General features: G+C 45.0%; 1 protein-coding gene across 4 annotated transcripts in view; it reads right to left on the reverse strand.

Annotated features, from left to right (window-relative positions):
- Positions 1-26,052, reverse strand: part of ARHGAP44 (Rho GTPase activating protein 44) — a 143,240-nt gene that overhangs the window by 53,902 nt on the left and 63,286 nt on the right. For all 4 annotated transcript variants that reach the window (XM_067715606.1, XM_067715605.1, XM_067715608.1 and 1 more), the window contains exons 2-5: positions 17,767-17,806; positions 17,285-17,389; positions 6,888-6,964; positions 656-767 (exon numbers count right to left, since the gene is read on the reverse strand). In XM_067715606.1, the coding sequence (XP_067571707.1) occupies positions 656-767; positions 6,888-6,964; positions 17,285-17,389; positions 17,767-17,806 (334 nt within the window). The remainder of the gene's footprint in view (positions 1-655; positions 768-6,887; positions 6,965-17,284; positions 17,390-17,766; positions 17,807-26,052) is intronic.

Below are 26,052 nucleotides of genomic sequence, written 5' to 3' on the forward strand. Positions count from 1 at the left end.
GTGAATTTCTGCTGTACAGCAAAGTGATTCAGTTATATATATATATATATATATATATATATATATATATATATATATACACATTCTTTTTTTATATTCTTTTCCAGTATGGTTTATCACAGGATATTGAATATAGTTCCCTGTGCTGTACAGTAGGACCCTGTTGTTTACCCATTCTATACATAATAGTTTGCATCTGTTAATCCCAAACTTCCCAATCCATCCCTTCCCCTCCCCGCTGGCAACCACAAGTCTGTTCTCTATGTCTGTGAGTCTGTTTCTGTTTCGTAGTTATGTTCATTTGTGTCCTATTTTAGATTCCACTGCTCATTTCACCGAAGACTTGAGATGGGTGGAGGCCAGGGGTGGAGATGGGGTGGAGACCCTGCGGGGGACGCGGTGATGCCGCCAGCTTTGCAGCTTCACCCATGGGGATGCCAGCAGAGGAGGGGGTGGGTGGGAGAAGGGGGGAGCCCACAGCTCAAAGGGCTAGCAGGCTGGGGAACCCCAGGCAGTCGGGTAGGAACGATCCCCAGTGAAACACTGTGCCCCAGAGTGGGGTGAGGGGTAGAAATAGCCCGGAGCAGAAGGACCCCAGAGCCCACCACTCCGCCCTCCCCGCTCACGCGGGCCCAGCCTCACTCCTGCTTCTGACCTCAGCCAGCAGGAACAGGGGCTCGATCACGTCTCTCTCGACTTGCAATTCGAAATGAATCAGCCCCTGGGCCAGCTTGTCCTCCGCCTCGCCACAGAGTTTCAGCATCTTCCTGCGACAGAAGGGAAGAAAAACCATCCTGAGTACCCTGTAGAGGAAGATGTGGCCCATCACCCCCCGGCCAGGTAAACACTCACGAGATGGCGTTAATAAAGCAGTTGACTGCTGTGCGTCCCACTGACCAACTTGCTGCACGTGGTTTCATTTCTGACACTGCCTACTTTCTAAAGGATGCTGAGTACCTACTGTGTGCCTGGGCTAAAAGGGGATTCGTGGGGAAAGTAAGAGACATGTGGAGAGAACAGAGTCACACATGCCAAATCCACAGGCCTAGAAAGAGCCAGATGTTCTCCCTCCTGAGACCACTGGAGAAAACAGCTGAAGTCAGTGTGCCAACAAACCAACATACCTTCAAACACATACCAAAACCTCCATGTCACTAGGCTCTAACAGAAAGAAAACTCCTTCTCCCAAGCCACGAAAACTTATTTAATATAGGATGAGCGGACGATTTTCCAGTGAAAAAATGGAATGGAAAACCATGTAAAAGTTTATTAATAATGAGCGAATTACATAAGACCTGAATGAGGAGAAAGTTATGCCATATTCCTAGACGGGAGAATACAATATTTCAAAGATGTTCATTTCCCCTGAAGGGCACACAAGCAGCCCTCCCTTTTCACGGTACCATGTTACCTGAAACTCATGTAAAAAGTTTTTACAAATTAACAAAAGTATGGAAAGAGGTAATACTATTCTAAGGTTAGTATGTACTTTTCCTGTCCGTATATATTTTTTTTAATTAATTAATTAATTTTTATTTTTGGCTGCGTTGGGTCTTTGTTGCTGTGCGTGGGCTTTCTCTAGTTGCAGTGAGCGGGGGCTACTCTTCATTGTGGTGCGTGGGTTTCTCATTGCGATGGCTTCTCTTGTTGCAGAGCACGGGTTCTAGGCACGTGGGTTTCAGTAGTTGTGGCACGTGGGCTCAGAAGTTGTGGCTCACAGGCTCTAGAGTGCAGGCTCAGTAGTTGTGGCGCATGGGTTTAGTTGCTCCGTGGCATGTGGGATCTTCCAGGACCACGGCTCAATGCCGTGCCCATCTGCACTGAGTTTTCCTTCTCTCTCCAGGCACGGCGGTCTTCCTGAAATCGCCCTTCACCATTTGCTGGATTCTCTCTCTCCCTGTCCTGGGCTGGAGATCCTGTTTCCTACTCCCCTACCCCTGCCTGTCTCGGACACTGCCTCACTGTGGGCCCACCACACTTCGGCTTTCTGAGAAAGTGTGTGGGAAGTCCATTTTCTGAGACCCTGCGTGTCACAACTTCTCTTTACCCTCAGGCTAAATGAAAGTTAGACAGGAGACTATATTCTATGCTTCCTATTCCCCCAGAATTTTGAAGGCATTGTTCAATAACCTTCTAGCTTCGGGCTTCCCAGACGGCTCAGTGGTTGAGAATCTGTTTGCCAATGCAGGGGACACGGGTTCAAGCCCTGGTCCGGGAAGATCCCACATGCTGCAGAGCAACTAAGCCCATGCTCCACAACTACTGAGCCTGTGCTCTAGAGCCCGTGAGCCACAACCACTGAGCCTGCGCGCCACAACTACTGAAGCCTGTGCGCCTACAGCCCGTGCTCCGCAACAAGAGAAGCCACCGCAATGAGAAGCCCGCACACCGCAACGAAGAGTAGCCCCTGCTCGCCGCAACTAGAGAAAGCCCGCGTGCAGCAACGAAGACCCAACGCAGCCAATCAATCAATTTATTTAAAAAAATAATAATAATCTTCCGGCTTCCACTATTGCTTTCGGTAAGGCTGGAAGAATTCAGATTCCTGACCCCTCGTATACGACAATGTTTTCTCTAGAAGGTGTAGAATCTTTTATTTGTCACTAGTATTCACTACTGGTGAGTCCTGGCATAGGTTTAATTTTTCCTATTGTATTAGGAGATCGGTGGACCCTTTCAATATAGAAACTCACATTCTTCCCTTCTGGAAAATATCTCTGGATTATTTTTTTTTAAATTTTTTTTTATTATTATTATTTTTTGCGGTACGTGGCCCTCTCACTGTTGTGGCCTCTCCCGTTGCGGAGCACAGGCTCCGGACGCGCAGGCCCAGTGGCCATGGCTCATGGGCCCAGCCGCTCCGCGGCATGTGGGATCTTCCCGGACCGGGGCACAAACCTGTGTCCCCTGCAGCGGCAGGCGGACTCTCAACCACTGCGCCACCAGGGAAGCCCCCCTGGATTATTTTTTAAACTATAATTATGATTTCTTCCTCTCTTCTTCTTGCAATTCCTGTTATTCAGGCCTAAGACTTCCTAGATTGGCCCTCTGTTCTTCTAACTTCTCTATTTTCCGTGTCCTTGTCTTTTGCTCTCTTTTCTGGATGATTTCAACTTTATCTTCCAAACCTACTGAGAAGGTCATATTTTTCATTTCTATGAGTTTGCTTTTGATCTCTGAATATTTCTTTCTTGTATTTCTTAATTAACGTCCTGTTTTTTATTTCATCTCCTCTTATCTCTCGAGAGTCTAAGTACCTTACTGACTGCTACCCCTACACTCCACTGTGCCCGGTGCCCCCAGCCTCGGGATGCTCCGCTTTATCCCCCGCAGAGATGAAGCTCCAGGCTTTTGCTGGGCTTGGGGGCAAGGGGATGAGGGTCTCCCAGCGGTGTGGATAAGAGCTGGGCCTGAGTGATCCAAATAGCACCTGACTAGCTTTCAACCCCCATTTGTGATTTTCCTCACCACCCCCCTCCAACGACCCACTGTTCCTGAGATCCCTGGGGCCGCCAATTCCTCAGCCTTCTCAGCATTTCATGGTATGAACATCTCAGCTCTCTGCACATCCTACTTCTGGCTTGAGAGTCAGCTTTCTGGGACTTGCTAAGTCAGGTCCCAGTCAATCATACGCTTTACAGCTCACAAAACCCTCTTGTCTTCTCTCCTGTTTTTTCCTGCCTTTGTGGGTTTATGTCTTTTCAGAAAAAAAAACCCTGCATTATAGTCCGTTTTGGAAGGGAACAAAAATGAGATGTGTGTGTTCACTCTGGCATCTTTACCTGCTGTCCTCCATCCTTTACTTTCAACCTTGCTGTGTCACTACGTTTCAGGCAAGTCTCTCAGAAAGAACACATCGATACAACAGGATTCCACGTTTACCCACCTGAGAGTCTGTATATTATAAACAGTTGAGTTTATTCCATTTGCTGTGTACGATTTACAGGTAGAGAGGCAGTAATTGCTATTACCTTCATTTTTCTGTTTTCTATTGTTATGCTTTTCTGTGCTGACCTTTTTTTTTCCCTTTTTTTAATTTTTTTTGCGGTACGTGGGCCTCTCACTGTTGTGGCCTCTCCCGTTGCGGAGCACAGGCCCCGGACGCGCAGGCTCGGCGGCCATGGCTCACGGGCCCAGCCACTCCGCGGCACGTGGGATCTTCCCGGACCAGGGCACGAACCCGTGCCCCCTGTATCGGCAGGCGGACTCTCAACCACTGCGCCACCAGGGAAGCCCCTTCTTTTTCTCTTTTAGTCCGTTCTGTGGGCTTTTTTTTTTCTATTTTGTTTATTCCTCTCTCCATCCTCCACCTAATTTTGAAGTTACACGTTCTATTACTTTTCTTCTTGTGGTCTTCTTGTGTTCTTACCTTTCTAACATGCACACTTCACTTTAAATTTAAATGTAATACCTTTATCCTCCTTTCATACAAGAGCTTGAAACACTGATGCCCTTTGCAAAGCTCCCTATTATTATTTTCTAGTATTTTAGTTTTCCTTTGCTTTAACTGCCCCCCGCCCCCCAGATTATTATTATATTGCTGTTTCTTAATTCAATGTTTATTTATATTTCTTTACACTGAAGGGTAGCAGGATACACCTCCCCAAAGTATGCCACTGTGGCATAAGGATTAGTTTGAACTGAAGGCAATGGAGAAGAAGCAGACACAAAAAAAGCTCTCCACCCTTCCCCTATCTGCCTAAAAGCAGGACATGAATTTGTAAAGGTGTCCCCCTCCCCCCTCTACCAGGAAAGATAGATGTTAATCACCAGAGATAATTCTAGACCCTTATCAGCCCAGAGACGGCACCAGTGGTCTCTACATTACAAACCTTACCAACTAACACTTATCTTCTACTAGTCTCTCATATACTTACCTTCCTACAATTCATTGCCATAGAAACTAACATTTTTTTTCCTCTGTCTTGTTTGTCACTTCTCTAAAAATCAGTGTTCTTTGGTTTATACAAGCCCAAGTTCCAGCCACCCCTTTGAGTTACTCATCACCGAGTTCTGCCATGTGTATGCACTGCACGTTAATCAAATGTGTATGCTATTCTCTTATTAATCTGTCTTTTGTCAATTTAATTTGCACGGCCCTGTGAAGGAATCTAAGATGGGAAGAGAGAAAACGTCCCTTATACCACATTCACTATTTTTTTTTAAAAGGTTTTTTTTTTTTTTTTATAGCCATACTGCACAGCTTGCGGGATCTTAGTTCCCCCACCAGGGACTGAACCCGGGCCCTCAGAGTAAAAGCAGTGAGTCCTAACCACTGGACCGCCAGGGAATTCCCACACTACTTTTTTTTTTTTTTTTTTGATGTGGACCATGTTTAAAGTCTTTATTGAATCTGTTACAATATTGCTTCTGTTTTATGTTTTGGTCTCTTGGCTGCGAGGCATGTGGGATCTTAGCTCCTTGACCAGGGATCGAACCCATGCCCCCTGCACTGGAAGGTGGAGTCTTAACCACTGGACCACCAGGGAAGTCCCACTACTTTTTTTTTAAAATGCTATCTTGTTACCTGCATTTCATTCTTTTCTTCTGGACATCATCTACTTCACACATCCTTAACTAGTTTTTCAGTGAGAACATGCAAGCGGTAACTTCTCTAGATCTGTGCCTGAAAATATGTTTATTTCCCCTTATTCCTGAATAGAGATTTAGTCTATCACTGAATCTAGATATCTTATATTTTCACTCACTACTTGAAGACACTCCTCCATTATTTCCTGGCATTTATTGTGCCTCCTGAATGGTCTGTTATCACTCTAATTGCTCTTTTATACACAATTATCTCTTTCTCTGGTTGATTTTAAAGTTCTTTTTTATTAACAGGGTGTAGTTTTAGGACGATGTGTCCAGGGATGGATTTCTTTCGGTTGATCTCAATCAGGACTTTTGGGGCTTCTTAAATCTAAACACTCATGTTTGTATTCAAACCTAGAAAAGGAAAATTCAACCATAAATTTCCCCTCTATTTTCTTCTTCAGGAGCGACTGCTACACATAATGCTGTATCTTTACATCCTGCCATCTGACTCTCTCCATTTAATGCTGCCTGTATCCTTACCTCTTGGACTTTATTCTGTAAATTCTAAACTCCAGACCTCTTTAAGTTCACCAATTTCCATATCTGTGTGCAACTTCCAGTTTCTCTCAAGTAAGTTTTTAAATTATACTAAATATTATTTGAATTCTTAAAAGTTCTATTTGGTTTTTCTTTGATTCTGCCTCTTCTTTTTTCACCCCTATTGTGTTTTGTCTTTATTAAATTTTTAAATTTCATTTTAAACATAATTACTGTCCATCTCCTTTCAGGTTGTCCATTATTTTTCATTTTTAGGGTCTGATTCTCCCACAGACTGTGCATACTGATCGCCTCTCATGATGATTCTATATTTAGTTTGTTTTTATTGTGAGCTCGAAATCAGCAAGGGTTGCTCTTCTGGGAATCCTATAAGTTCTGACATCTGACACGGAGAGATTTCATATTTGCTTCTGCTGAAGCCCAAGGGATTTCAAGTGTCCTTCAACAGCCTTCCCCGCCCCCTACCGGCATGCGGGATGCAGGATCTTAGTTCCCCTACCAGGGATGGAACCCGTGTCCCCTGCAGCGGAAGTGCAGAGTCCTAACCACTGGACCGCCAGGGAAGTCCCAACAGTTTCATGTTAACTTCTCCCCTTGGGAGCTGCCGCCTGCGCAGACACTATGACTCCTGGACCTGGGGCCTCAATTTCTCACGGGCAACCTTTCCTTCTTCCCCGTCCAGTCTCCAGCCAGACCACAGGTGTCCTCACTATCTCCGTGAGGACTGTCAGTCCCCTTGTAAGGATGGGGACTCACCTAGATTTAGCACAAACCCATACGTGGAATTGCCTTACCCAAGAAGCGTGTCATCTCCCAGGAGAGCTGATCCTTCCACCAGACACTGAGCCAGTGTGGTCAAAGGCAACTTTTTCTGAAAAGGAAGAAAACGTGGTCATGAAAACTACTTCAACAGTCACCCACTTACCCTAAAATAGCAGGAAGTCAAATACTTGCCTAGATATTACATTAGCTGAGAAACAAACGGACTTTAAAATATGAATAAAACCTAAAAATTCAGAGGATACAATGGGGGGCTAGACTCAGAGATGTCAAAATTCAGAAAATTAAAACGATTAAATTTGCTGAGTTGGCAAATAAGGCTAAGGTTTACGTGTTGCATTTTTAATTTCATTTCATTTCATTTTCATTTTGTTTCATTTCATTTCATTTTCTGGCCGCGCTGTGCAGCTTGTGGGAATTTAGTTCCCCGACCAGGGATTGAACCTGGACCGTGGCAGTGAAAGCGTGAAGTCCTAACCACTGGACTGTCAGGGAATTCCCTACATGCTGCGTTTTAAAATAAAGTAGCATAGCAGCAGGGAAAGAAGAGAAGATTTCAAACGTATGCTAAAGATTCGAGCCATGCCTTAATTTCTAAGAATCGTCTCTCTCAAGAAGTACATTAGCCCCATTTTAGAAATAAGTCAGCTTATGGTCAAGGAAGAGAGAAAAATGTTCACACAGAATTACAATGCAAACAAAATAATCGTCAAAATAAGGTATACTCCACAAAGAAGATATAAAATGGCCAATAAGCACATGAAAAGATGCTTAACATCATCAGTCATTAAGGAAACCCAAATCAAAGCTGCAATTAGATACCACCTCACACCCATGAAGATGGCTCTCATAATATTAATAATTTATTTTTTAAATACAAAAAATAAATATTGGTGAGCGTATGGAGACATTGGAAGCTTCATGCGTTGCCAGTAGAGATGTAAAATGGTCCAGCACTGTAGAAAAGCTTGGCAGCATTTCAAGAAGTTAAAATTACCATATGGCCCAGCGATTCCACTCTGGGGCATGTACTCAAAATAATTTGAAACAGATGGCTGAACAGAAACATGTGCATGATGCAAAGGGCAGCCCAATTCACAATAGCCAAAAGGTGGAGGCAGCAGAAACGCCCATCAACGGATGAGGGAATAAACACAATGTGGTCTATCCAGGCAATGGAATATTATGCAGCCATAAACACGGAACGAACTCCTGACACAGATTACAACACGGGTGAACCCTGCAGGCAACACAATAAGTGAGCTAAACCAGGCACAAATGTGCACATAACGTACAGTTCTGTTTATATAAGACATCCAGAATAAACAAATCCACAGGGACAGAAGGTAGATTCGTGGTTGCCAAGAGCTGGGGGGAGGGGGAAAGGGGAACGACTGACTAATGAGTATGGGATTTCCTTTCGGGGTGATGGAAATGTTCTGGAAGTAGATCATGGTGGTAGTTGCACAATATTGTGACTCTGCTAAACGCCACTGAATTGTACTCTTTAAAATAGCTAAAGTGGTAAGCTTTATGTTACGTGGGAAGAGAGGGAGGGAGGGACGGAAAGAAGGAGGGAGGGAGGTGGGCAGGCAGGAGGACCACAGCATAATCCACCTTCCCTCCTTAAGTGTCAACAAGCCCTCTCCTTCCTGAGCTGGAACCACCCAGCACACACGGAGAACAACAAGGTAAGAACAGCTAGACATCTGGGAATTCCCTGGCGGTCCAGTGGTTAAGACTCCGTGCTTCCACTCCAGGGGACACGGGTTCGATCCCTGGTCAGGGTACTAAGATCCCACACGCCGCACAGCGCGGCCAAACAATTTAAAAAAGAACAGGTAGATATCCTCGGGTCTTCCGGTCCACGCTGCCACACAGGCAGCTCTTCAAACAGAAAGTGATGGAGCCCCTCCCAGCCCAGAATCTCCTGTCTTAGCACCCAGAGACCCTCGGCTGTAACTCGCTTACTCCCCAGCATGAATGGTGTGCCTATCTGGGTACCACGCCCGTGGTGACCGAGACCAGACACTGCTCTCATGGAACTTACATCCCAGGGCAGGGAGACGGACACTAAACACAGACACTTTGAAGGAGACCCTTTCGAGAGTGGGAAGTGTCATGGGAACAGCAGAAAGGAGGACGATGGGCAGAGTGGGCAGCTGTGGGGAGGGGGAGGTGAGGAGAAAAGACTGCCCCCTCCCCCGCCGAGGGGGGACATTTAAGAAGCAACCTGAAGGGAGAGAAAGTCAGCCATACCTCCAGATGACCTGGGAAAGAACATTCCGGGCAGAGGAACTGCAGGTGCAAAGGCCCGGAGGTGGGCTACCTAGCCAGCTCAGCTGGCTCTGCATCTCCAGCAGACCAGCGTGGCTGGAGCACAGTGTGTGATGGGGGAGAGGTTGGGGGAGAGGTTGGGGGAGAGGTTGGGGGAGGGGGCGGAGGCGGGCTGGTGCGGGGCCTCGTCAACCAGAGGCAGGCACTGGGGTTTCCTTCTAGGGGCACTTGGGGACCACTGAGGGCCTGTTTAAGAACAACATGATTGGATTAAAAGAACTCAGTCCTGAGACAGGCAACTGGATGACTTGAGAGCAGCACCAAGCTGGAGGTGGAGTTTTAGGAATCTGGTTTGAACATCCCCAGGACACCCATGGGCTCTAGGTATCTCCGGGGAAGGTCACAGGAGGTAGACCAACCCCCAAGAGTGGTATGGAAGTTCCTAGGGTTCCTGGGGTTAGTCCAGGTGGAGGGGAGCCTAGGACACCAGGTGTCCTCAACGGGTCTAAAATATAACCCCCTCCCTGCCCTTAAGACACGTCCACTCCACAGAGGTCTGAGCCCTTTCACTCGAGGAATAATCTTGCTACCCCGTCATTTCACATAAAATGGGACATTGTTCTTGGTAAAAACGAGACCAGGCAACGAAGTACTAATATATCCAAATGTAAACACCACTTTCTAGCTGTCCTACAGAGCTATTAGGTCCAGGTTTCCAGAGACTTAATTAAAGGCAGAGGAACAGTATCTTCGGAGAGCATCTGCTCCCACCCTCACCTTTCAAAAAAAAGTTACTGAAAGCACATTTTAGAAAAATGTCTAAAATGGTTAAAAAAGAAAAGGAGTTGTGCAGGTATAACATTTGTCACGCTCCGAGAAAAAGGATGGATTAAGGTATTAGAGTTCTTGACCAGGGGTAATTCTTGTCCCCCTGGGATGTTTGGCAAAGTCTGGAGATGTATGTGATCGTCACCATGTGGGGGACATCCCTGGTATCTAGTGGGTAGAGGCCAGGGACGCTGCTACGCGTCCTACAGTGCATCAGAAAGCCCCCTGAAACAAAGAATTATCCAGCCCAAAACATCGAGAGTGCTGAGGTTTGGGTTTAAAGAAAGGTGTTCAATCTGCAAGTTCCTAAAATATCTGAATCACAACCACTGAAGACGCTTCCCCCAATCCCGAACGTCAGAGAGTCCAGCCACACAAGACCATTTTCTTTATGCTGAGGATCCAGAGACCCATGACCCACTTGCCTTTCAGGCAGGACTGAAGCCCCTTCTGAGTCCTTCTTCAGAATTTGACAAGGAAGCAAGGCAAGGGAGGATATTGCCTACAGCAGATGACAGGCAATTTCTAGTGGCCTGGAAGTTGGCATCCTTTGGAGAAATATATCTACCAGTGAGTGGAGTTTTTCCAGATGAAAAAGATCAGTCCGATTAGTCCTGGCAGTGAGTGGAGCAGAAGACCACGCCCGGGATGCCTAGCAGACTGTAGGTCAAGCACAAGAACAGCCCTGAGGACCACAAAGCCATCGGTCTTGGAGGGAGGTGGTGAGGGGACAGCCAGGTGTCTGGTTTCCAGATTCACACAGGAAAAACCAGTTGGAAATGGTTTTTCCTGCTTCTCCCAAGCAGGGGGCCAACTTTGTCTTCTAGTCATTTCCAGTCACTCAACATCCTCACCGATGATTATGAGATGCTTTTAGGTGGCAAAGAGAGCCACTTTAAGTGACGAAGGACCACAGGACGAGAAAGCCACTTTAAGTGACGAAGGACCACAGGACGAGAAAGCTATTTCTGTTTCAACTGCACGTTAATTGCTAAGATTTTCACATGGAGAATAAGCTTTCTCTCTTTCTCTATCTCAAATGAATTCATTTTTGAAGAGCAAATGGTATAAAACTCAAAAGGTGCTGGAGGGTTTACAGCAGAAAGTCTTCTCCCATCCTTAACCCTCAGCCACTGGGTTCCCCTCTCCAGAAACCATGCCAGTGATCAGTTTTCTAGGTATCCTTCCATAAATATGCTAAGAAGATCCAATTGTATGTGTGAGTGTGTGTCCATTTTTTAAAAATATTTATTTATTTATTTGGCTGTGCCGGGTCTTAGTTGCAGCACATGGGATCTTCAGTTGCGGCATGTGGGATCTCGTTCCCTGACCAGGGATGCAACCTGGGCCCCCTGCATTGGGAGCTAGGAGTTTTAACCACCGGACCACCATGGAAGCCCCATTTGTCCATTTTTAGTGGACACATTTTCCCTCACAACTGTTAACACGTGATATAACCCCCTCTACACTTTGCTTTCCTTTTCACGTAGAGGTATTATTCATGTAATTTCCTATCAAGACATAGAGAGCTGCCTCAGCCTTTTTTTTGAAATGGTTACACAGATCATTGAATGAAGATGACAACACGGATTTAAACAAGTCCTGTAGTGATGGTGTAAGGGGATATAGGCCACAAGCTAGGGCCTGTGCTTGTGGCCCAGGTGAGCTCCTAAGAAAGCACTCACTGCAGGGGAGACACTGAGGGTGATGTGAGCGCTTGGATTCCAAGGGCACAGGTGTTAATGGGGTGAAACCTCAATTAGCGGTGAGTCTTTGCTTGTGTCGATGCTTTTAAGAGTCAAGAAATTAAGAAAAGGAAAAGGAAAAAAAAGAAAAGAATCAAGCAATTAGAAGGAAGCTACCAAAAGAAAAAAAGGAAGGAAGAAATGGATTAAGGTGACATACTTGCACGTCAAAAAGGGGATAGTGAAAATCTATAATCAAAGGCGGGCGAATAGCGGAAGTTAATGGACTGCAACGCACTACAGACTACAAATTATTTCTATTTCTAAAGAAATTGTCTGAGACAAAGGAAAAGCTGAGGGCTCGGTAGACGCGGGGTACTGTGCTGATTTATTTGACCTAATGCCTACCCGTGACTGAGGTATCATTTGCTCTCTCCTCCACACTCTGCTCACCCCCACTTCACGTAGAAGGATATTGAATCTCTGAAGGGTTCAATTGCCCACCTGTCCAGAAAACCTGCCAAAATGTGTTTCTCTTGCAGACGAGGGTCTAGGCTGAGAGCATCACCCACTATTCCGGGGACCATTAGCGCCCAGGTAGAGAGACCTTACTTAGCGAGCTTCACCCTGACCAGTGGTTTTCCGGGTCAAAGAGAAGCTATTAAAATACACATTTCCCTGATTCTAGTGTGCCGAGAGATCCTTAAGAGTTGAGGGAAGGGGAGACAGAACGTTCCAGCGTTTGGAAGTAGTCGATCTGACTTGTCTGAGATGAGTGTTCTCTCTAAAATTATCTTAGGCATCAGCAGCAGAGTTTGTAGGATGACTCAGAGACAAAAAGTCTTATTCTAATATCCACTCTGTTTCCTAAACATACACACACGCACACACGCCCCTCCATCTCTGAAAACTGCTGTCCACTGTCCGCGAATCCAGGCAGATTTGCTCCTCGGGGCTCAGCAGTTCCCAGGGGTGATTTTGGACTCACGGCGGGGCCCTAATTACAGCAGCGGTTTCTATTCCTTTACTATGTATTGATGTCAAGCACCGTGCTAGGCATTTACGTTTATTACGTCACTTAACTCTCAAACCCTACTGGGTAGGAATTCATTGTTATTACTATTTTCCAAGGCAAGAAACCAAAGCATATAGAGGTAATTGACTTGCCCACTGTCAGGCAAAATTAGGAAGCAGCAGAGCTGGGCTTCCACCTTGGAGGGTCAGATCCCAGCACTTAAACTCAGAGCCATCACGCTAAATTGCTTCCATAAAGAATAGGAATGAGTCAAACTGGCGCGATGCGCTGGGCAGGTTCTGTGCCTAAAATAGGCGTGGGCCATCCAGTCGTGACACGTCTATTTTTAGCGCTGCCTACATGTGGCAGGCCCCGTTCTAGGCATTGAGAATGCAGCCATGATGGGAAGACAAGATCCCTGCTCCCGCGTAGCTCACATATTGGTGATGGGAACAGACACAGGAACAAATGAATGAGCAGGCTAATTTTAGAGGATAACACGTGCTATGAAGAATATGAAATAGGGGGATGTGACTGGGGAGGGAGAGAGCACACACATCAGGTGGTAAGAGGAGCTGCAACAAGACGGTGACATCTGAGCTGAGAATCAAACAGTAAGAAGTTGCCGGTGTGACTATTCACAACAGCGAAGACATGGAAACAACCTAAATGTCCATCCGCAGATGCATGGATAAAGAAGGTCTGGTACACACACACACACACACACACACACACACACACACTGGAATACTATGCAGCCATAAAAAGAAGGAAATCATGCCATTTCCAGCAACACGGATGGACCTAGATATTGTCATACTAAGTGAAGTAAGTCAGACAGAGAAAGACAAATACCATATGATATCACTTACATGTGGAATCTAAAATAGGACACAAATGAACTTATCTACGAAACAGAAACAGATTCACACAGGGAACAGACTTGTGGTTGCCAAGTGGGAGGGATGGATTGGGAGGTTGGGGTTAGCAGATGCAAACTATTATATACAGGATGGATGAACAACAAGGTCCTACTGTAGAGCACAGGGAACTATATCCAATATCCTGTGATAAACCATAATGGAAAAGAATATGAAGAAGAATGTATATACGTGTATAACTGAATCACTCTGCTGTACGGCAGAAATCAATACATCGTAAATCAACTATACTTAAATAAAATTAAAATAAAATAAAAGGAAGTTGCTGGCCTGAAATGCTGGGTAAGAATATTCCACGTGGAGGGTAGATCCCACATGAAGGCTCCGCATGGATACGAACAAGGCAAGTTCAATCACAGGTCAGTGCAGCTGGAGGATGATGATGGGGGCAGAGGAGGACGGTGGGCGGTGGCGAGAGCTGAGCTCAGAGATGCAGGTGGAAGACGTGCCTTTAGGGACCAAGGGCCAAGCTAAGAGGCTGGGATTTTGTGCTACAGTGGGAATCCCTTGGTGGGACTGAAGCATCTGATTTCATTTTAAACCCTCACTCAGGCAGTTGTAGAGACCAGATGATGAAGGGGCTGGGCGGGGGGGTCGGAGTGGAGGGCAGAGACCCCGAAGGGAACACTGCTGTGTTCAGGCAACAGATGACTGGTGCGTGGACCGGGCTGACGAACATTAAAGCAAATGGAGCTTCTCTGGAGGAAGAGCCAGCAGGACCTACTGAAACGCACGCGGGGAAAGAGTGAAAAGTAAGGATAAAGGATGATGCCTGGGACGTAGAGCTGAGCAAGTGGGTGGCTTAACAGTCCCAACCCTTCCCTGCCAGGTCCTCCTCCTGTGAGAGCTTCCAATGCTGCAGTTCCTGGGGGGTCTTGATTCAAGGCCCCTTGTCTTCTCACCTGTATTTTCTCCCTGGGTGATCTCATGAACTCCCATGGATTCAACAAGTCCTCAAGCCAGGGACCTGGAAACCCCTCTCCCTTCCTCGTACCTCCACATCCATTCAATTGCCAAGTCCTGGTACCCTACGTCCAACATCCATCACATCTCCGACCTCTCTCCATCTTCACTGAGCCCATCGCGTCCCACCTTGACTGCGCCCCTACCTGTCTAAATGGATCCTGACTTCCACGATAGCCCCCCCCCCATTTATCCATTCATCACACAATCACCAACAAATCTCATCACGTTACTTCTGAATAACACGCTGGCCTCCCACGGATCTCGGGGGGAAAGCCCGATGCTGACCATGGTGAGACCGGGTGCCCTGCCATCCCATCTCACACCCTCTCCTTGTCATTCCCTAACCTCTAGTCACTCGGGCCACCTTCACGTTGCTCAAAAATGCCGAACGCCTTCCCGTCTCTGGAAAATCCACACATCGCGCACCCTAACCTAAAAGCACTTTTATCAGTGGCAGTGCTGTCACCTTTAGCTTGTCCTTAAAGGTCACTTTGAATTTCTTTTCAGTTTGATCATTCATTCAGTCAGACGAGAATAGGAAAGACTGCTCGGCTCAAGAAATCATGGGCAGGGACTTCCCTGGCAGTCCAGTGGTTAAGACTTCGCCTTCCAACGTAGGGGGTTTGATCCCTGGTCGGGGAGCTAGGATCCCAAGTGCCTCACGGCCCAAAACACCAAAACGTAAAACAGAAGCAATAGTGTAACGTATTCAATAAAGACTTTAAAAATGGTCCACATCAAAAAAATCTGAAAAAAAAAAAGAAATCATGGACAAAATCAAGCACCTGTCATCTGTGCAGTGAAATCACTGGTGTGTACATGCCTGAGCTTATTTCTGCTGCAGACTTCTTCCAGGTCCACTGAAGAGCTGTCCAGTTCATACGGTAATCACTGCACCAGTGTGGCCTGCGCCTCCTGACATCCCGGTGCTCCCCACGCGGCCCACGTGCCCCCTCCTCTGGGGAAGCGTGAGTAACCAGCTGCCTTCTCAGGGCCAATCGTCCTCTGACCTGTCGGACTTGCCATATCCCAAGTCTGCTACCGATTCATGAGATTTTAGAAAACCTGGAGAGCCAAAAGCCTCCTATATAATTCGCAAGACCCTCAATCCAACTAAAAGCTTATAAATCTGGGGAACTTGTCCTTATCCTCGAGAAATAAAGCTAGCAGTCATCAACCTACCAACACCAAAGGTCAGTTTCAAGACTCTGGTGCCGACAGTCAGATGCTACTCTTGATACCAAAATATACATTCCTGTTGGCCAGTTATTTTATTTTACTTTATCTTTGGCCGAGAGACACGCAGGATCTTGGTTCCCCGACCAGGGACCGAAGCTGTACGCCCTGCAGTGGAAGCGTGGAGTCTTAACCACTGGACCGCCAGCGAAGTCCCTTGACCGCTTGTTTTAAAAACAGTGCTTTCTGGAACAAAAGGACGGAAGTGGGTCACAGGCAGGCCTGGCTACAGGCCCCACACACGGACCAGCTTCTGGAGTCCCATGTACGTGTTTGCTTGATGAAAGGGTTTCATGTCGAAAGCAGTATTGCAAACTCTGCCTTTGACTGTCAGCCTCCCCTTGCTGAAAGTCCTGATAGACACAGAATTATTTCCACAGACACTTTCCAAAGCTGTAAACATTTAATTTCTACCACACGTGAGTGATTCCTGCTGGGAATATTAAGAAAGAAGAAACCAGGGCTGGGAAGAGAAAATGGAATGACGGATAGAGCAAGCGGAGCCGTTCTGGTCCTGCAGCGTGAGATGGTGGAAGGATCAGGGCACATGCCATGATCACTTAGACAAGCGAGACCAGTAGAACCTGGGGGGCTCGGGGCGACCACCGGGAAGAGAAGTGAACAAGAACTCCAGGCCAGAGAAAATCAAACAGACACCAAACACGTCGATCATAAACTCAAGGAGGAAAGAAACCCCCCAGATTGCATCTCCCCTGTAACAAAGCCAAGCGCACAGCTAAGAATAGCTTTTCATCTCTGGTGGACTTGCGGGGGGTGGAGGGGTCAAAGGGAAGAGAATCTTCACAACTGTTCACCCCAAGGACTCATTCGGTGAAGTCACACGATGCAGGGCCTTTAGTACTAATGCCCTTCTAGAGAAAGACCCTGGAGCACTTCCACGTAGCAGGTTCTCTTTATTGCTTCATTACAGCAAAAACAATTTTCATAAGAGCCTTTATAGATAGGCCTTTATAGACCTGTAACCTCCAAAACCACAGTGTAATTATCTTACGCGCAGGCTCAGCGGCCATGGCTCACGGGCTCAGCCGCTCCGCGGCATGTGGGATCTTCCCGGACCGGGGCACGAACCCGTGTCCCCTGCATCAGCAGGTGGACTCTCAACCACTGCGCCACCAGCGAAGCCCTGTAATTATCTTGCATGTGATCTTAAGATACTACGGAGGCAAATGGAAGCTATGAACAAACAGCTGGGGTAAGAGAAAGGTGACGGCCTCCCTAACGGTGGGATCTCAGCACGTCCCTGCTCTCCTCAGGCGTTGCCCCTGTCTGGGGAAGACAAGGATGGGGACCAGATCTTGCCTGGTGAGGGTAGGGGATGCTTCAGGCAGGTTAAAGGGCACGGCGAGGTGCGAGGCACTGCCACACCACAAGACAATTCTCAGACACCGCCTGGTCCGTCAGCAGGCGAGTTTCACATCCCCCAGGGCTGGGAGGGCACTTACCGAGCGCTTGTCGGCCTCCGCCCCTTGCTGGCCCTGCAGACATGCCGTGAGCTTCTTGTGTGTGCTGTGGGAGACTTGCTTCACCAGCTCCAGCCGCTTCTCCACCTGTGGACAGAGCAGTGGGTGGGGCTTCTGGGTGAGGGGAGGTCAGAAGTGGGGTCACGGGGTCTGGACAATCAAGGGACAAGACTGACTCAGGTTTCTGCAGAGACAGCATCCAATGCAGGAGAAAAGGAGGGGAATCACAGACGCAGGGACTCTCTGCTAACCATGCAATCAAACGCCTTCAAATGTCTCCTGAGAAACCTCACCCGGACCGGTGTCCACAGGGCAAGGGGCTACCATAAAGGATAAAAGCTGTGTCTCTAAATAGACCAGATGAGCAGCAGCGGAGCAGCTTGAACAGCATCGGGAAGGGCTCGGCTGTGAAAGGGAATATGTGTCTTTGGCACCTATGAGCTACAGGCCAGCGACAACCTTACCTGAAGAAGGTCTTCGCTCAGAACTTCAGTCTTCTCTGCCCTAAAGAGAAAATGGAGAGACATATCGGTCAAAAAAACCCCAAACAAACAAACAAACAAAAACTAGGAATATAGTCTCATAATTACTCTCCATTTTTTCCCCACTTATAGAGAGATTAGAAAAACAGAGACATTAATAGCAGCTATGTTTTTTTTTTTTTTTTTTTTTTTGCAGCACGCGCACCTCTCACTGTTGTGGCCTCTCCCATTGCGGAGCACAGGCTCCGGACGCGCAGGCTCAGCAGCCATGGCTCACGGGCCCAGCCGCTCTGCGGCACGTGGGACGTTCCTGGACCAGGGCACGAACCCGCGTCCCCTGCATCGTCAGGCGGACTCTCAACCACTGCGCCACCAGGGAAGCCCTATAGCAGCTATTTTTAAAAAATTTTATTGAAGTATAGTTGATTTACAATGTTGTTAATTCCTGCTGTACAGCAAAGTGACTCAGTTCTACATATATACTCAATATATGCTTCTTCATCTTCTTTTCCATTATGGTTTATCCCAGGATATTGAACACAGTTCCCTGTGCTATACAGTAGGACCTTGTTCTTTATCCATCCTATATACACAAGTTTGCATCAACAGCAGCTATTTCTAACAAGAGAGAACATAGACAGTACTGGAATTTATTGGAACCTCAAGGAACCAGCATTCCAGCAAAAACATGGTAAACAAGATGGTCTGAGGAGTCTGCTGCTACAGCATGGAAACTGGATGAAGCACAACAAACACACTTCTTCTGTCTCCAGATTATTTTTTTCCAAGTAACAGAATTAAGTAGGTTCCCCCACCCATCCCCCTTGGTCTCCCCCAAACAAGCAAAAGTAGCTTGAAAATCTGAGCAGAGATCAACAGCGAACACGGAGACAGCACTGAGTCCTGCAGACAAATGCAAATGCCACCACTGAGATCCGGTCACCACTGTGAGCCCCCCCACCCCACCCAGAAAGTGAGGGGCTGGAACCAGGGGTTAACACATTCAGGGAAAGAACTTGGATGCCAGCTGGAGTGTCCCAACCTGTTAGCAACCCCTGTCTCACATCAGAGGAGAATGCAAATCTTCTTGGAGCAAAGCACAAAGAGATACACTCAAAAACACAACAGATAAATCAAAATATAAACTAACCCACAGAAAGGAAAGAAAAAGAACACAAGGGACTTCCCTGGGTAGCGCAGTGGTTAAGAATCCGCCTGCCAATGCAGGGGACACGGGTTCGATCCCTGGTCTGGGAAGATTCCACATGCCGTGGAGCAACTAAGCCTGTGTGCCACAACTACTGAGCCTGCACTCTAGAGCCCGCCAGCCAGAACTACTGAAGCTCGCGTGCTACAACTACTGAAGCCCACGTGCCTAGAGCCCATGCTCCGCAACGAGAAGCCACCGCAATGAGAAACCTGTGCACCACAATGAAGAGTAGCCCCCGCTCACCACAACTAGAGAAAGCCCGCACGCAGCAACAAAGACCCAACACAGCCAAAAATAAATAAATAAATTTAATTAATTGATTTTTAAAAAGAACACAAAACAATAAAAAACAGAAAGAACAAACATAAAACAAAAAATTAAATGGCAGACTTAAGCCTTAACATAGTCATAATTATATTAAATGTAAATGGCCTAAATATGCCAATTAAAAGATAGATTGACAGAGTGAATTGAAAACATGCAATCTATGAGAATCTCACTTCAAATACGACATAGGCAGGCTGAAGGTAAAAGGGTAGGAAAAGATATCATGCAAACACTTATCAAAAGAAAGCAAAAGTGGCTATATTAATGTTAGAGAAAGTAGATTCAGAATAAAGAAAACGACCAGAAACATAGAGGAGCATAATATAATGATAAAAGGATCAATCCACCAAGAAGATGTAGCAATCTTAAACGTGTATGCACTAAACAAAGCTGCAAAAATATGTGAAGCAAAAACTGACAGAACTGAAAGGAAAAACAGACAAATCCACATAAAGACTTCAACATCCCCTCTCTCAACAACTGACAGACCAGCTAGATAAAAAACAAATCAGCAAGAAGAAGTAAGAACACAACAATTCAATTAACCAACAGAATTTACTTGACATTTATAGAACACTCCAATCAACATCAGCAGTATACACATTCTTTTCCAGTACATATACCAAGATGGGCAACATCTGGGTCCATAAAATAAATAATTTGATGTTGTTGTTGGTGGTGGTTTTTTGCCGCATTGCGTGGCTTGCAGGATCTCAGTTCCCCAACCAGAGATCAAACCCGTGCCCCCTGCAGTGGAAACGCAGAGTCCTAGCCACTGGACCGCCAGGGAATTCCCTAAAATAACTAATTTGAAAGAACTGAAATCATATACAGTGTATTCTCTTATCACTAACAGAAAGATAAGAAGAAAATATCCAAACACTCGGACACCAAACAGCATGCTTCTATTTATTATTTATTTATTCATTTAATTTATTTTTGGCTGCGCCGGGTCTTAGTTGCAGCATGCAGGATCTTCGTTGAGGCACGTGGGATCTTTCATTGAGGCTCTCGGGCTTCTCTCTAGTTGTGGCACACAGGTTTTCTCTCCTCTAGTTGAGGCACGCAAGCTCAGTAGTCGTGGTGCACATAGGCTTCGTTGCTGCACGGCATGTGAGATCTCAGTTCCCTGACCAGGGACTGAACCCACATCCCCTGCATTGTCAGGCAGATTCTTTACCACTGGACAACCAGGAAAGTACCAAATGCTTCTAAATAATCCATAGAACAGAGGAAGTCTCAAGGGGGAAAAAAAATGAACTGAAAATGAAAATGTAATATATCAAAATGGTGGATATAGCCAAAGCAGTGCTGGGAGGAAATTTTATAGCACTAAAATCATATATTAGAAAAGAGAAACACGTGCAAATGAGAATCTTAGCTCCTACTGTGGCAACCTATAAAAAGAAGACCAAGAATAAGCCCAAAGCAAGCAGAAGGAAAGCAAGTACAAAGGGCATAATAAATTTAAAACAAAAATAATAATGGAGAAAAGTAATGAGACAAAGAGCTGGTTCTTTGAGAAGATAAATACAATTGAAAAAACCTCTAGCACAACTGAAAAGAAGGAAAAAGAGAAGACAAATTACCAAGAATAGGAAAGAGGAAGTATCACTACAAAATCCTGTAGATTTCAAAAGAACGTCTTTGAACAACTAATACACGTATGTACATTTGACAATTTACATGAAATGGACTACTGTACTTAAAAACCATAAATTACAATACACTCAATATGAAACAAATAATTGAAATAGCCCTGTAACTGTTAAGAAATTGAACCTGTACTATTAAAAGTCTCAAAAAAATATTCAGACCCAAAAGACTTCACAAGAGAATTTTACCAAATGTTTAAAGAAGAATTAGCCCCAATTCTACATAATCTCTTCCAGAATACAGAAGAGGAGGAAACACTTCCCAGTTCATTTTATGAAGCTAGCATTCCTTTGATACCAAAACCAGACAAAGAACAGTAATAAAGAAAGCTAACTATAGACCAATATTCCTCATGATATAGATGCAAAAATCCTTAACAAAATATTACCAAATATAATTCAACAACCTATAAAAAGAATTTTTCACCATGACCAACCTAGGTTTAGTCCAGGGATACTATTCCAGGGGTTTTTTAATCAATCAATGTAATTTACCATATTAATAGATCAAAGAAGAAAAACCACATGATCGTATTAATCGATGTAGAAAGAGCATTTGACAAAATTCAACACCCATTCTTGGTGAAAACTCTCAGAACACACAGAAGAGATAGAAGAGAATTTCCTCAAATTGATAAATAAATCTGCGAAAAAAAAAAAAAAAACAACTCTGTCATTAACATTATGCTTAATGGTGAAAGATTAGATGCTTTCCCCCCTAAGCCTGGGATCAAGACAAGTATGTCCGTACTCAACATTCATTCAGCATAGTGCTGGAAGTTTGAATCAGTGCAATAAGGCAAGAAAAGGAAATAAAAAACATATAGATACGAAAGGAACAAATAAAAATGTCCCTATTTCCAGATGACATGCTTGTCTATGTAGAAAATGCCAAGGAATCTACTAAAAAAAAAAAATTCCTAGAGCTAATAAATGAGTTCAGCAAGGTTGCAGGACATAAGGTAAACATACAAAAATAAATTTTATTTCTATACACTAGTAATGAATACATTAATACTGAGACTAAAAATAAAATACTATTAACAACTGCTTTAAAAAATACTTAGGTATCAATTTATAAATATATACAAAGAATGTGTCTGTTGAAAACCACAAAATAATAAAAGAAAGATCTAAATAAAGGGAGAAATACTGTGTCTGTGGATTGGAAGACTCAACCTAATAAAGATGTCAATACTCAGAAAATTAGTCATGATTAAATGCAATCCCAATCAAAATTTCAACAGGATTTGTTGTAGATACAAACTGATTCTAAAATTCACATGAAACTGCAAAGGAAGTAGAAAACCTAAAACAATTTTTAGAAAGAATAAATTTGTAGTACTCACTACCCAGCTTTAAGACTTACTATAAAACTAAGTTATCAAAAGAATATGGTAGTGGGCTTCCCTGGTGGCGCAGTGGTTGAGGGTCCGCCTGCCGATGCAGGGGACACCGGTTCGTGCCCTGATCCAGGAAGATCCCACATGCCGCGGAGCAGCTGGGCCCGTGAGCCGTGGCCGCTGAGCCTGCGCGTCCGCTGCAACGGGAGAGGCCACAACAGTGAAAGGCCCGCGTACCACACACACACACACACACACGAAAATATGGTAGTAAAAGGGCAGAAAAACAGATCAGTGGGACAGAATAAGGAAAATGGACCTAGACAGATGTAAGCAACTGATTTCTGACAAAGATGCAAAGGAGGAAGAAGAGTCTTTCTAACAAATTGTGCTGGTACAATTGGATATTCATATGCAAAACTATGAACTTTGACCCATGCTTCACATCATGTACAAAAATTCACTCATAGTGGCTCACGGACCTAAATACAAAACATGAGACTATAAAACTTTTGAAGAAAACATGAGAAAATATCTTTGACCTTCGGTGAGGCGATGAGTTCTTAGAAACAACATCAAAAGGGTGATCCGCAAAACAAACAAAAAATGGGATACATTAGACTTCATCTAAATTAAAAGCTTCGGGGCTTCCCTGGTGGTGCAGTGGTTAAGCATCCGCCTGCCAATGCAGGGGACACGGGTTCGAGCCCTGGTCCGGGAAGATCCCACATGCTGCGGAGCAACTAAGCCTGTGCGCCACAACTACTGAGCCTGTACTCTAGAGCTTGCGAGCCACAACTACTGAGCTCGCGTGCCACAACTACTGAAGCCTGTGCGCCTAGAGCCTGTGCTCCACAACAAGAGAAGCCACCGCAATGAGAAGCCCGCACACTGCAACGAAGAGTAGCCCCTGCTCGCCACAACTAGAGAAAGCCCGCACACAGCAACGAAGACCCAACGCAGCCAAAAATAAAAATTAAATAAAAATTTAAAAAATAAAATAAGAAAGACTGACCCGAGGAAGGAGGTGGGCTAACAAGTGGTGCTAATTTTAGGAAGCCTGGTATTTTGGGCCTCATCTTTGTAAATGAAAGAGCATTGTTCACTATCAAGACAATGAACACTACTATTTTCAGAGGATGAGTCATTCTACGGGATGATAGGCACCGTGTAGGTGACATCTGGGTACAAGTTATGTCTTTTCATTTTATTTTTTACACCAATAGACTAAAGCAAAACAGAGCCTTGGCAAATGGATCTAAAAATTGTGCACTGTTCTCCTGATGGGCTTTAGAAGAACAATCACTGCCACCCACAAAAATCTTGATTGTCAGCGGTGTCATACATTAGCTTGTCAGGTCACAGCAGCATTTCCCAGAATGTGTTCCATGAAAAGATAGACCCATTAGACACCCTGAAGAAAAAGGTTCTGTGGACAAATAAGTCAGCAAACACTGAAGGCTATATTCTCCATTAACAGAGCTTCATTAAAATATTAAACGCTCTGAGAAGTCCTGTAGGAAATTTAAACGGCTTAATTTTGGCTAACTCGTCATTTCCCAAATCTATAAAAATATATTTCACATAACACCAGTTAACGACTACACCCTGAGTGCTGACTATAGTTTAGGAAACATGAAGATGAAGGTAATATTCACTACAGAACATCTTGGAGACTGCTACCTTGGAGTTCTGGCCTCACCACAGAAAGACACTCGGTTGGATTGAGAGCCAAACAATGAGGACGCTCAGCTGTCATTACAGAAGTCACGGAAGGAAACAGTGAGGCTGCCTTTAACGCAGAAATAGTCTCATTACAAAACATTTCAGAAAATAAGTCACCAAGTTACAACACCCAAGAAGTTGTCCAATGCTCTCAATTTGTCTATCACTAATATTTTCAGCACCTGTTGCTCTCTTTCTATTTGCAGACTCTCAGGCTGGGTCCCATGGATGTCCCCGTCTCCAGCATCTTCCCATTCATCATTCACACTGCCTTTAGATATTCTTCCTAAAATGTCCCTTTTACCTAATGCCAAAGAGGTGCTCTGCTAAGCGCTTTACAAGCTTTCTACCACTGTTTAAAAATGTACCTGAGATTTGTTTCAGTCAGGTAGATAAGACATGCAGACGTGGTACTGTCATGAAGAAACTTACGCTTACAGGTTCCTAGCATCAGGAGGCATGGCACACCATGCAGGGACACACAGGGATACACCAGGGCAGGTCAGGAGGCAGAGAGAGCTAGGGGACAGGGTGGGCAACAGTCTTTACTGTGGTTTCCACAAGAAGGATGGGTTGACAGAGCAAGGAAGCTGAGCAGGTTTAAAGTGGGATAATCTGAGTAATTTTGGTGGGCTCTGGGCTATGGGGGGGGAGGGCCCTAATAGTCCAGTACTTGGCCCTGGAGTGATTTAGGGGCAGGAGGATACTGTCCAGACTACAGGAGCCTGAAAAGAGGTGGGTGGAGGTATGGATTCAGAATTGGTTGTTTGCATGTCAAAGACGTGCTTTCAGGCAAACTGTTTGCTCTTTCTAGGAATTAGCCAGGCCTGGGAGGGGCAGTCTCTCCCAAGTCAGTGAGGCTTCAGATGCCCGCGCATCTGGAATACAGAAAACATAGTGAATACAATCACTCATTCCTTAAAACAAACCCTGGAAGGTGTTATTATCCTCATTTTTTTAAACAGGAAAATGAGGTTACTCTGAATTAAGTCATCACCTTAGTGCAATGTACCAAAATATAGTCCTGGAGCTACGACACCAGCATCACTTTCAAACTTGTTAGAAATGTAAATTCTCCAGCCCCAACCAGACCTACTGAGTCAGAAATTCTGGGAGTGAGCTCCAACATCTGTTTTAAGATGCCCTCCAGGTGACTCCAATGCGTGTTAAGAAACACTGGTGTATGGAATAAAATCTAAGAATCTCTGCTTTGGAAAATCCTACTGAGTCAACGAATTTATCTCTTCAAGGTCCTCCAAACTGTCCCCACTGTTCTATGCCCAGGCATCTCCCGCTCTTCATTCTGGCCCCTTCCAAGAGGAGGGAGCTGTCAAGCTGCCACAATCAGACCAGCAGCAGAATTTATCAGCAATAATTGATGCTGGACTATAATGGAGCAATTCCAAAGTTCTGAGTGAAAATTCATTTCAATCCAAAAAGAAAAAAAATTATAACATCAGTCAAGTATAGAGGCAAAATAAAATCATTTTTAGAAATAGAAAAGGATGTTACCTCTCTTTCTGAGAAAACCCCTTGAGGATGCACTCCAGAAAAAATAAGGATAAAACTTTAATCAAGTAAGAAATGACAGAAATAAACCTGAGACCAGCCAAGAGGAAATCCCAGGATGTCAGACCCGCAGGAGGCTCGGAGAGCAATAAATACAAATTGGAACTCAGTGGCCCCTAAGATGAAGAGAGCAAACAAAATAACAGATGAAATGAGTAAGTTGGAAGGTATGAAGGCATATGATTCTCCCAACAGAAAAAAACAAGATAATCCCAAAGAAATTCCAGGAAAAGTACCCAAGAAAGATAGGATTCAAATATGAATCAAAAAACAAACAAATATGAATCAAAGTAAAGTGATGCATGATTGAATCATCTGTAGAATGTAAGAAAAGAGTATTTATTTAACCTTGGCACCAGGCAAAGTCTCCTTTATCTGGGTAGATATCTTTATGTTGGAACCACAGAGCATGAACTATTATTGACATATTACTTGGCTC

This window comes from Pseudorca crassidens, chromosome 19, assembly GCF_039906515.1.
Source record: "Pseudorca crassidens isolate mPseCra1 chromosome 19, mPseCra1.hap1, whole genome shotgun sequence".
Taxonomy (NCBI): domain Eukaryota; kingdom Metazoa; phylum Chordata; class Mammalia; order Artiodactyla; family Delphinidae; genus Pseudorca; species Pseudorca crassidens.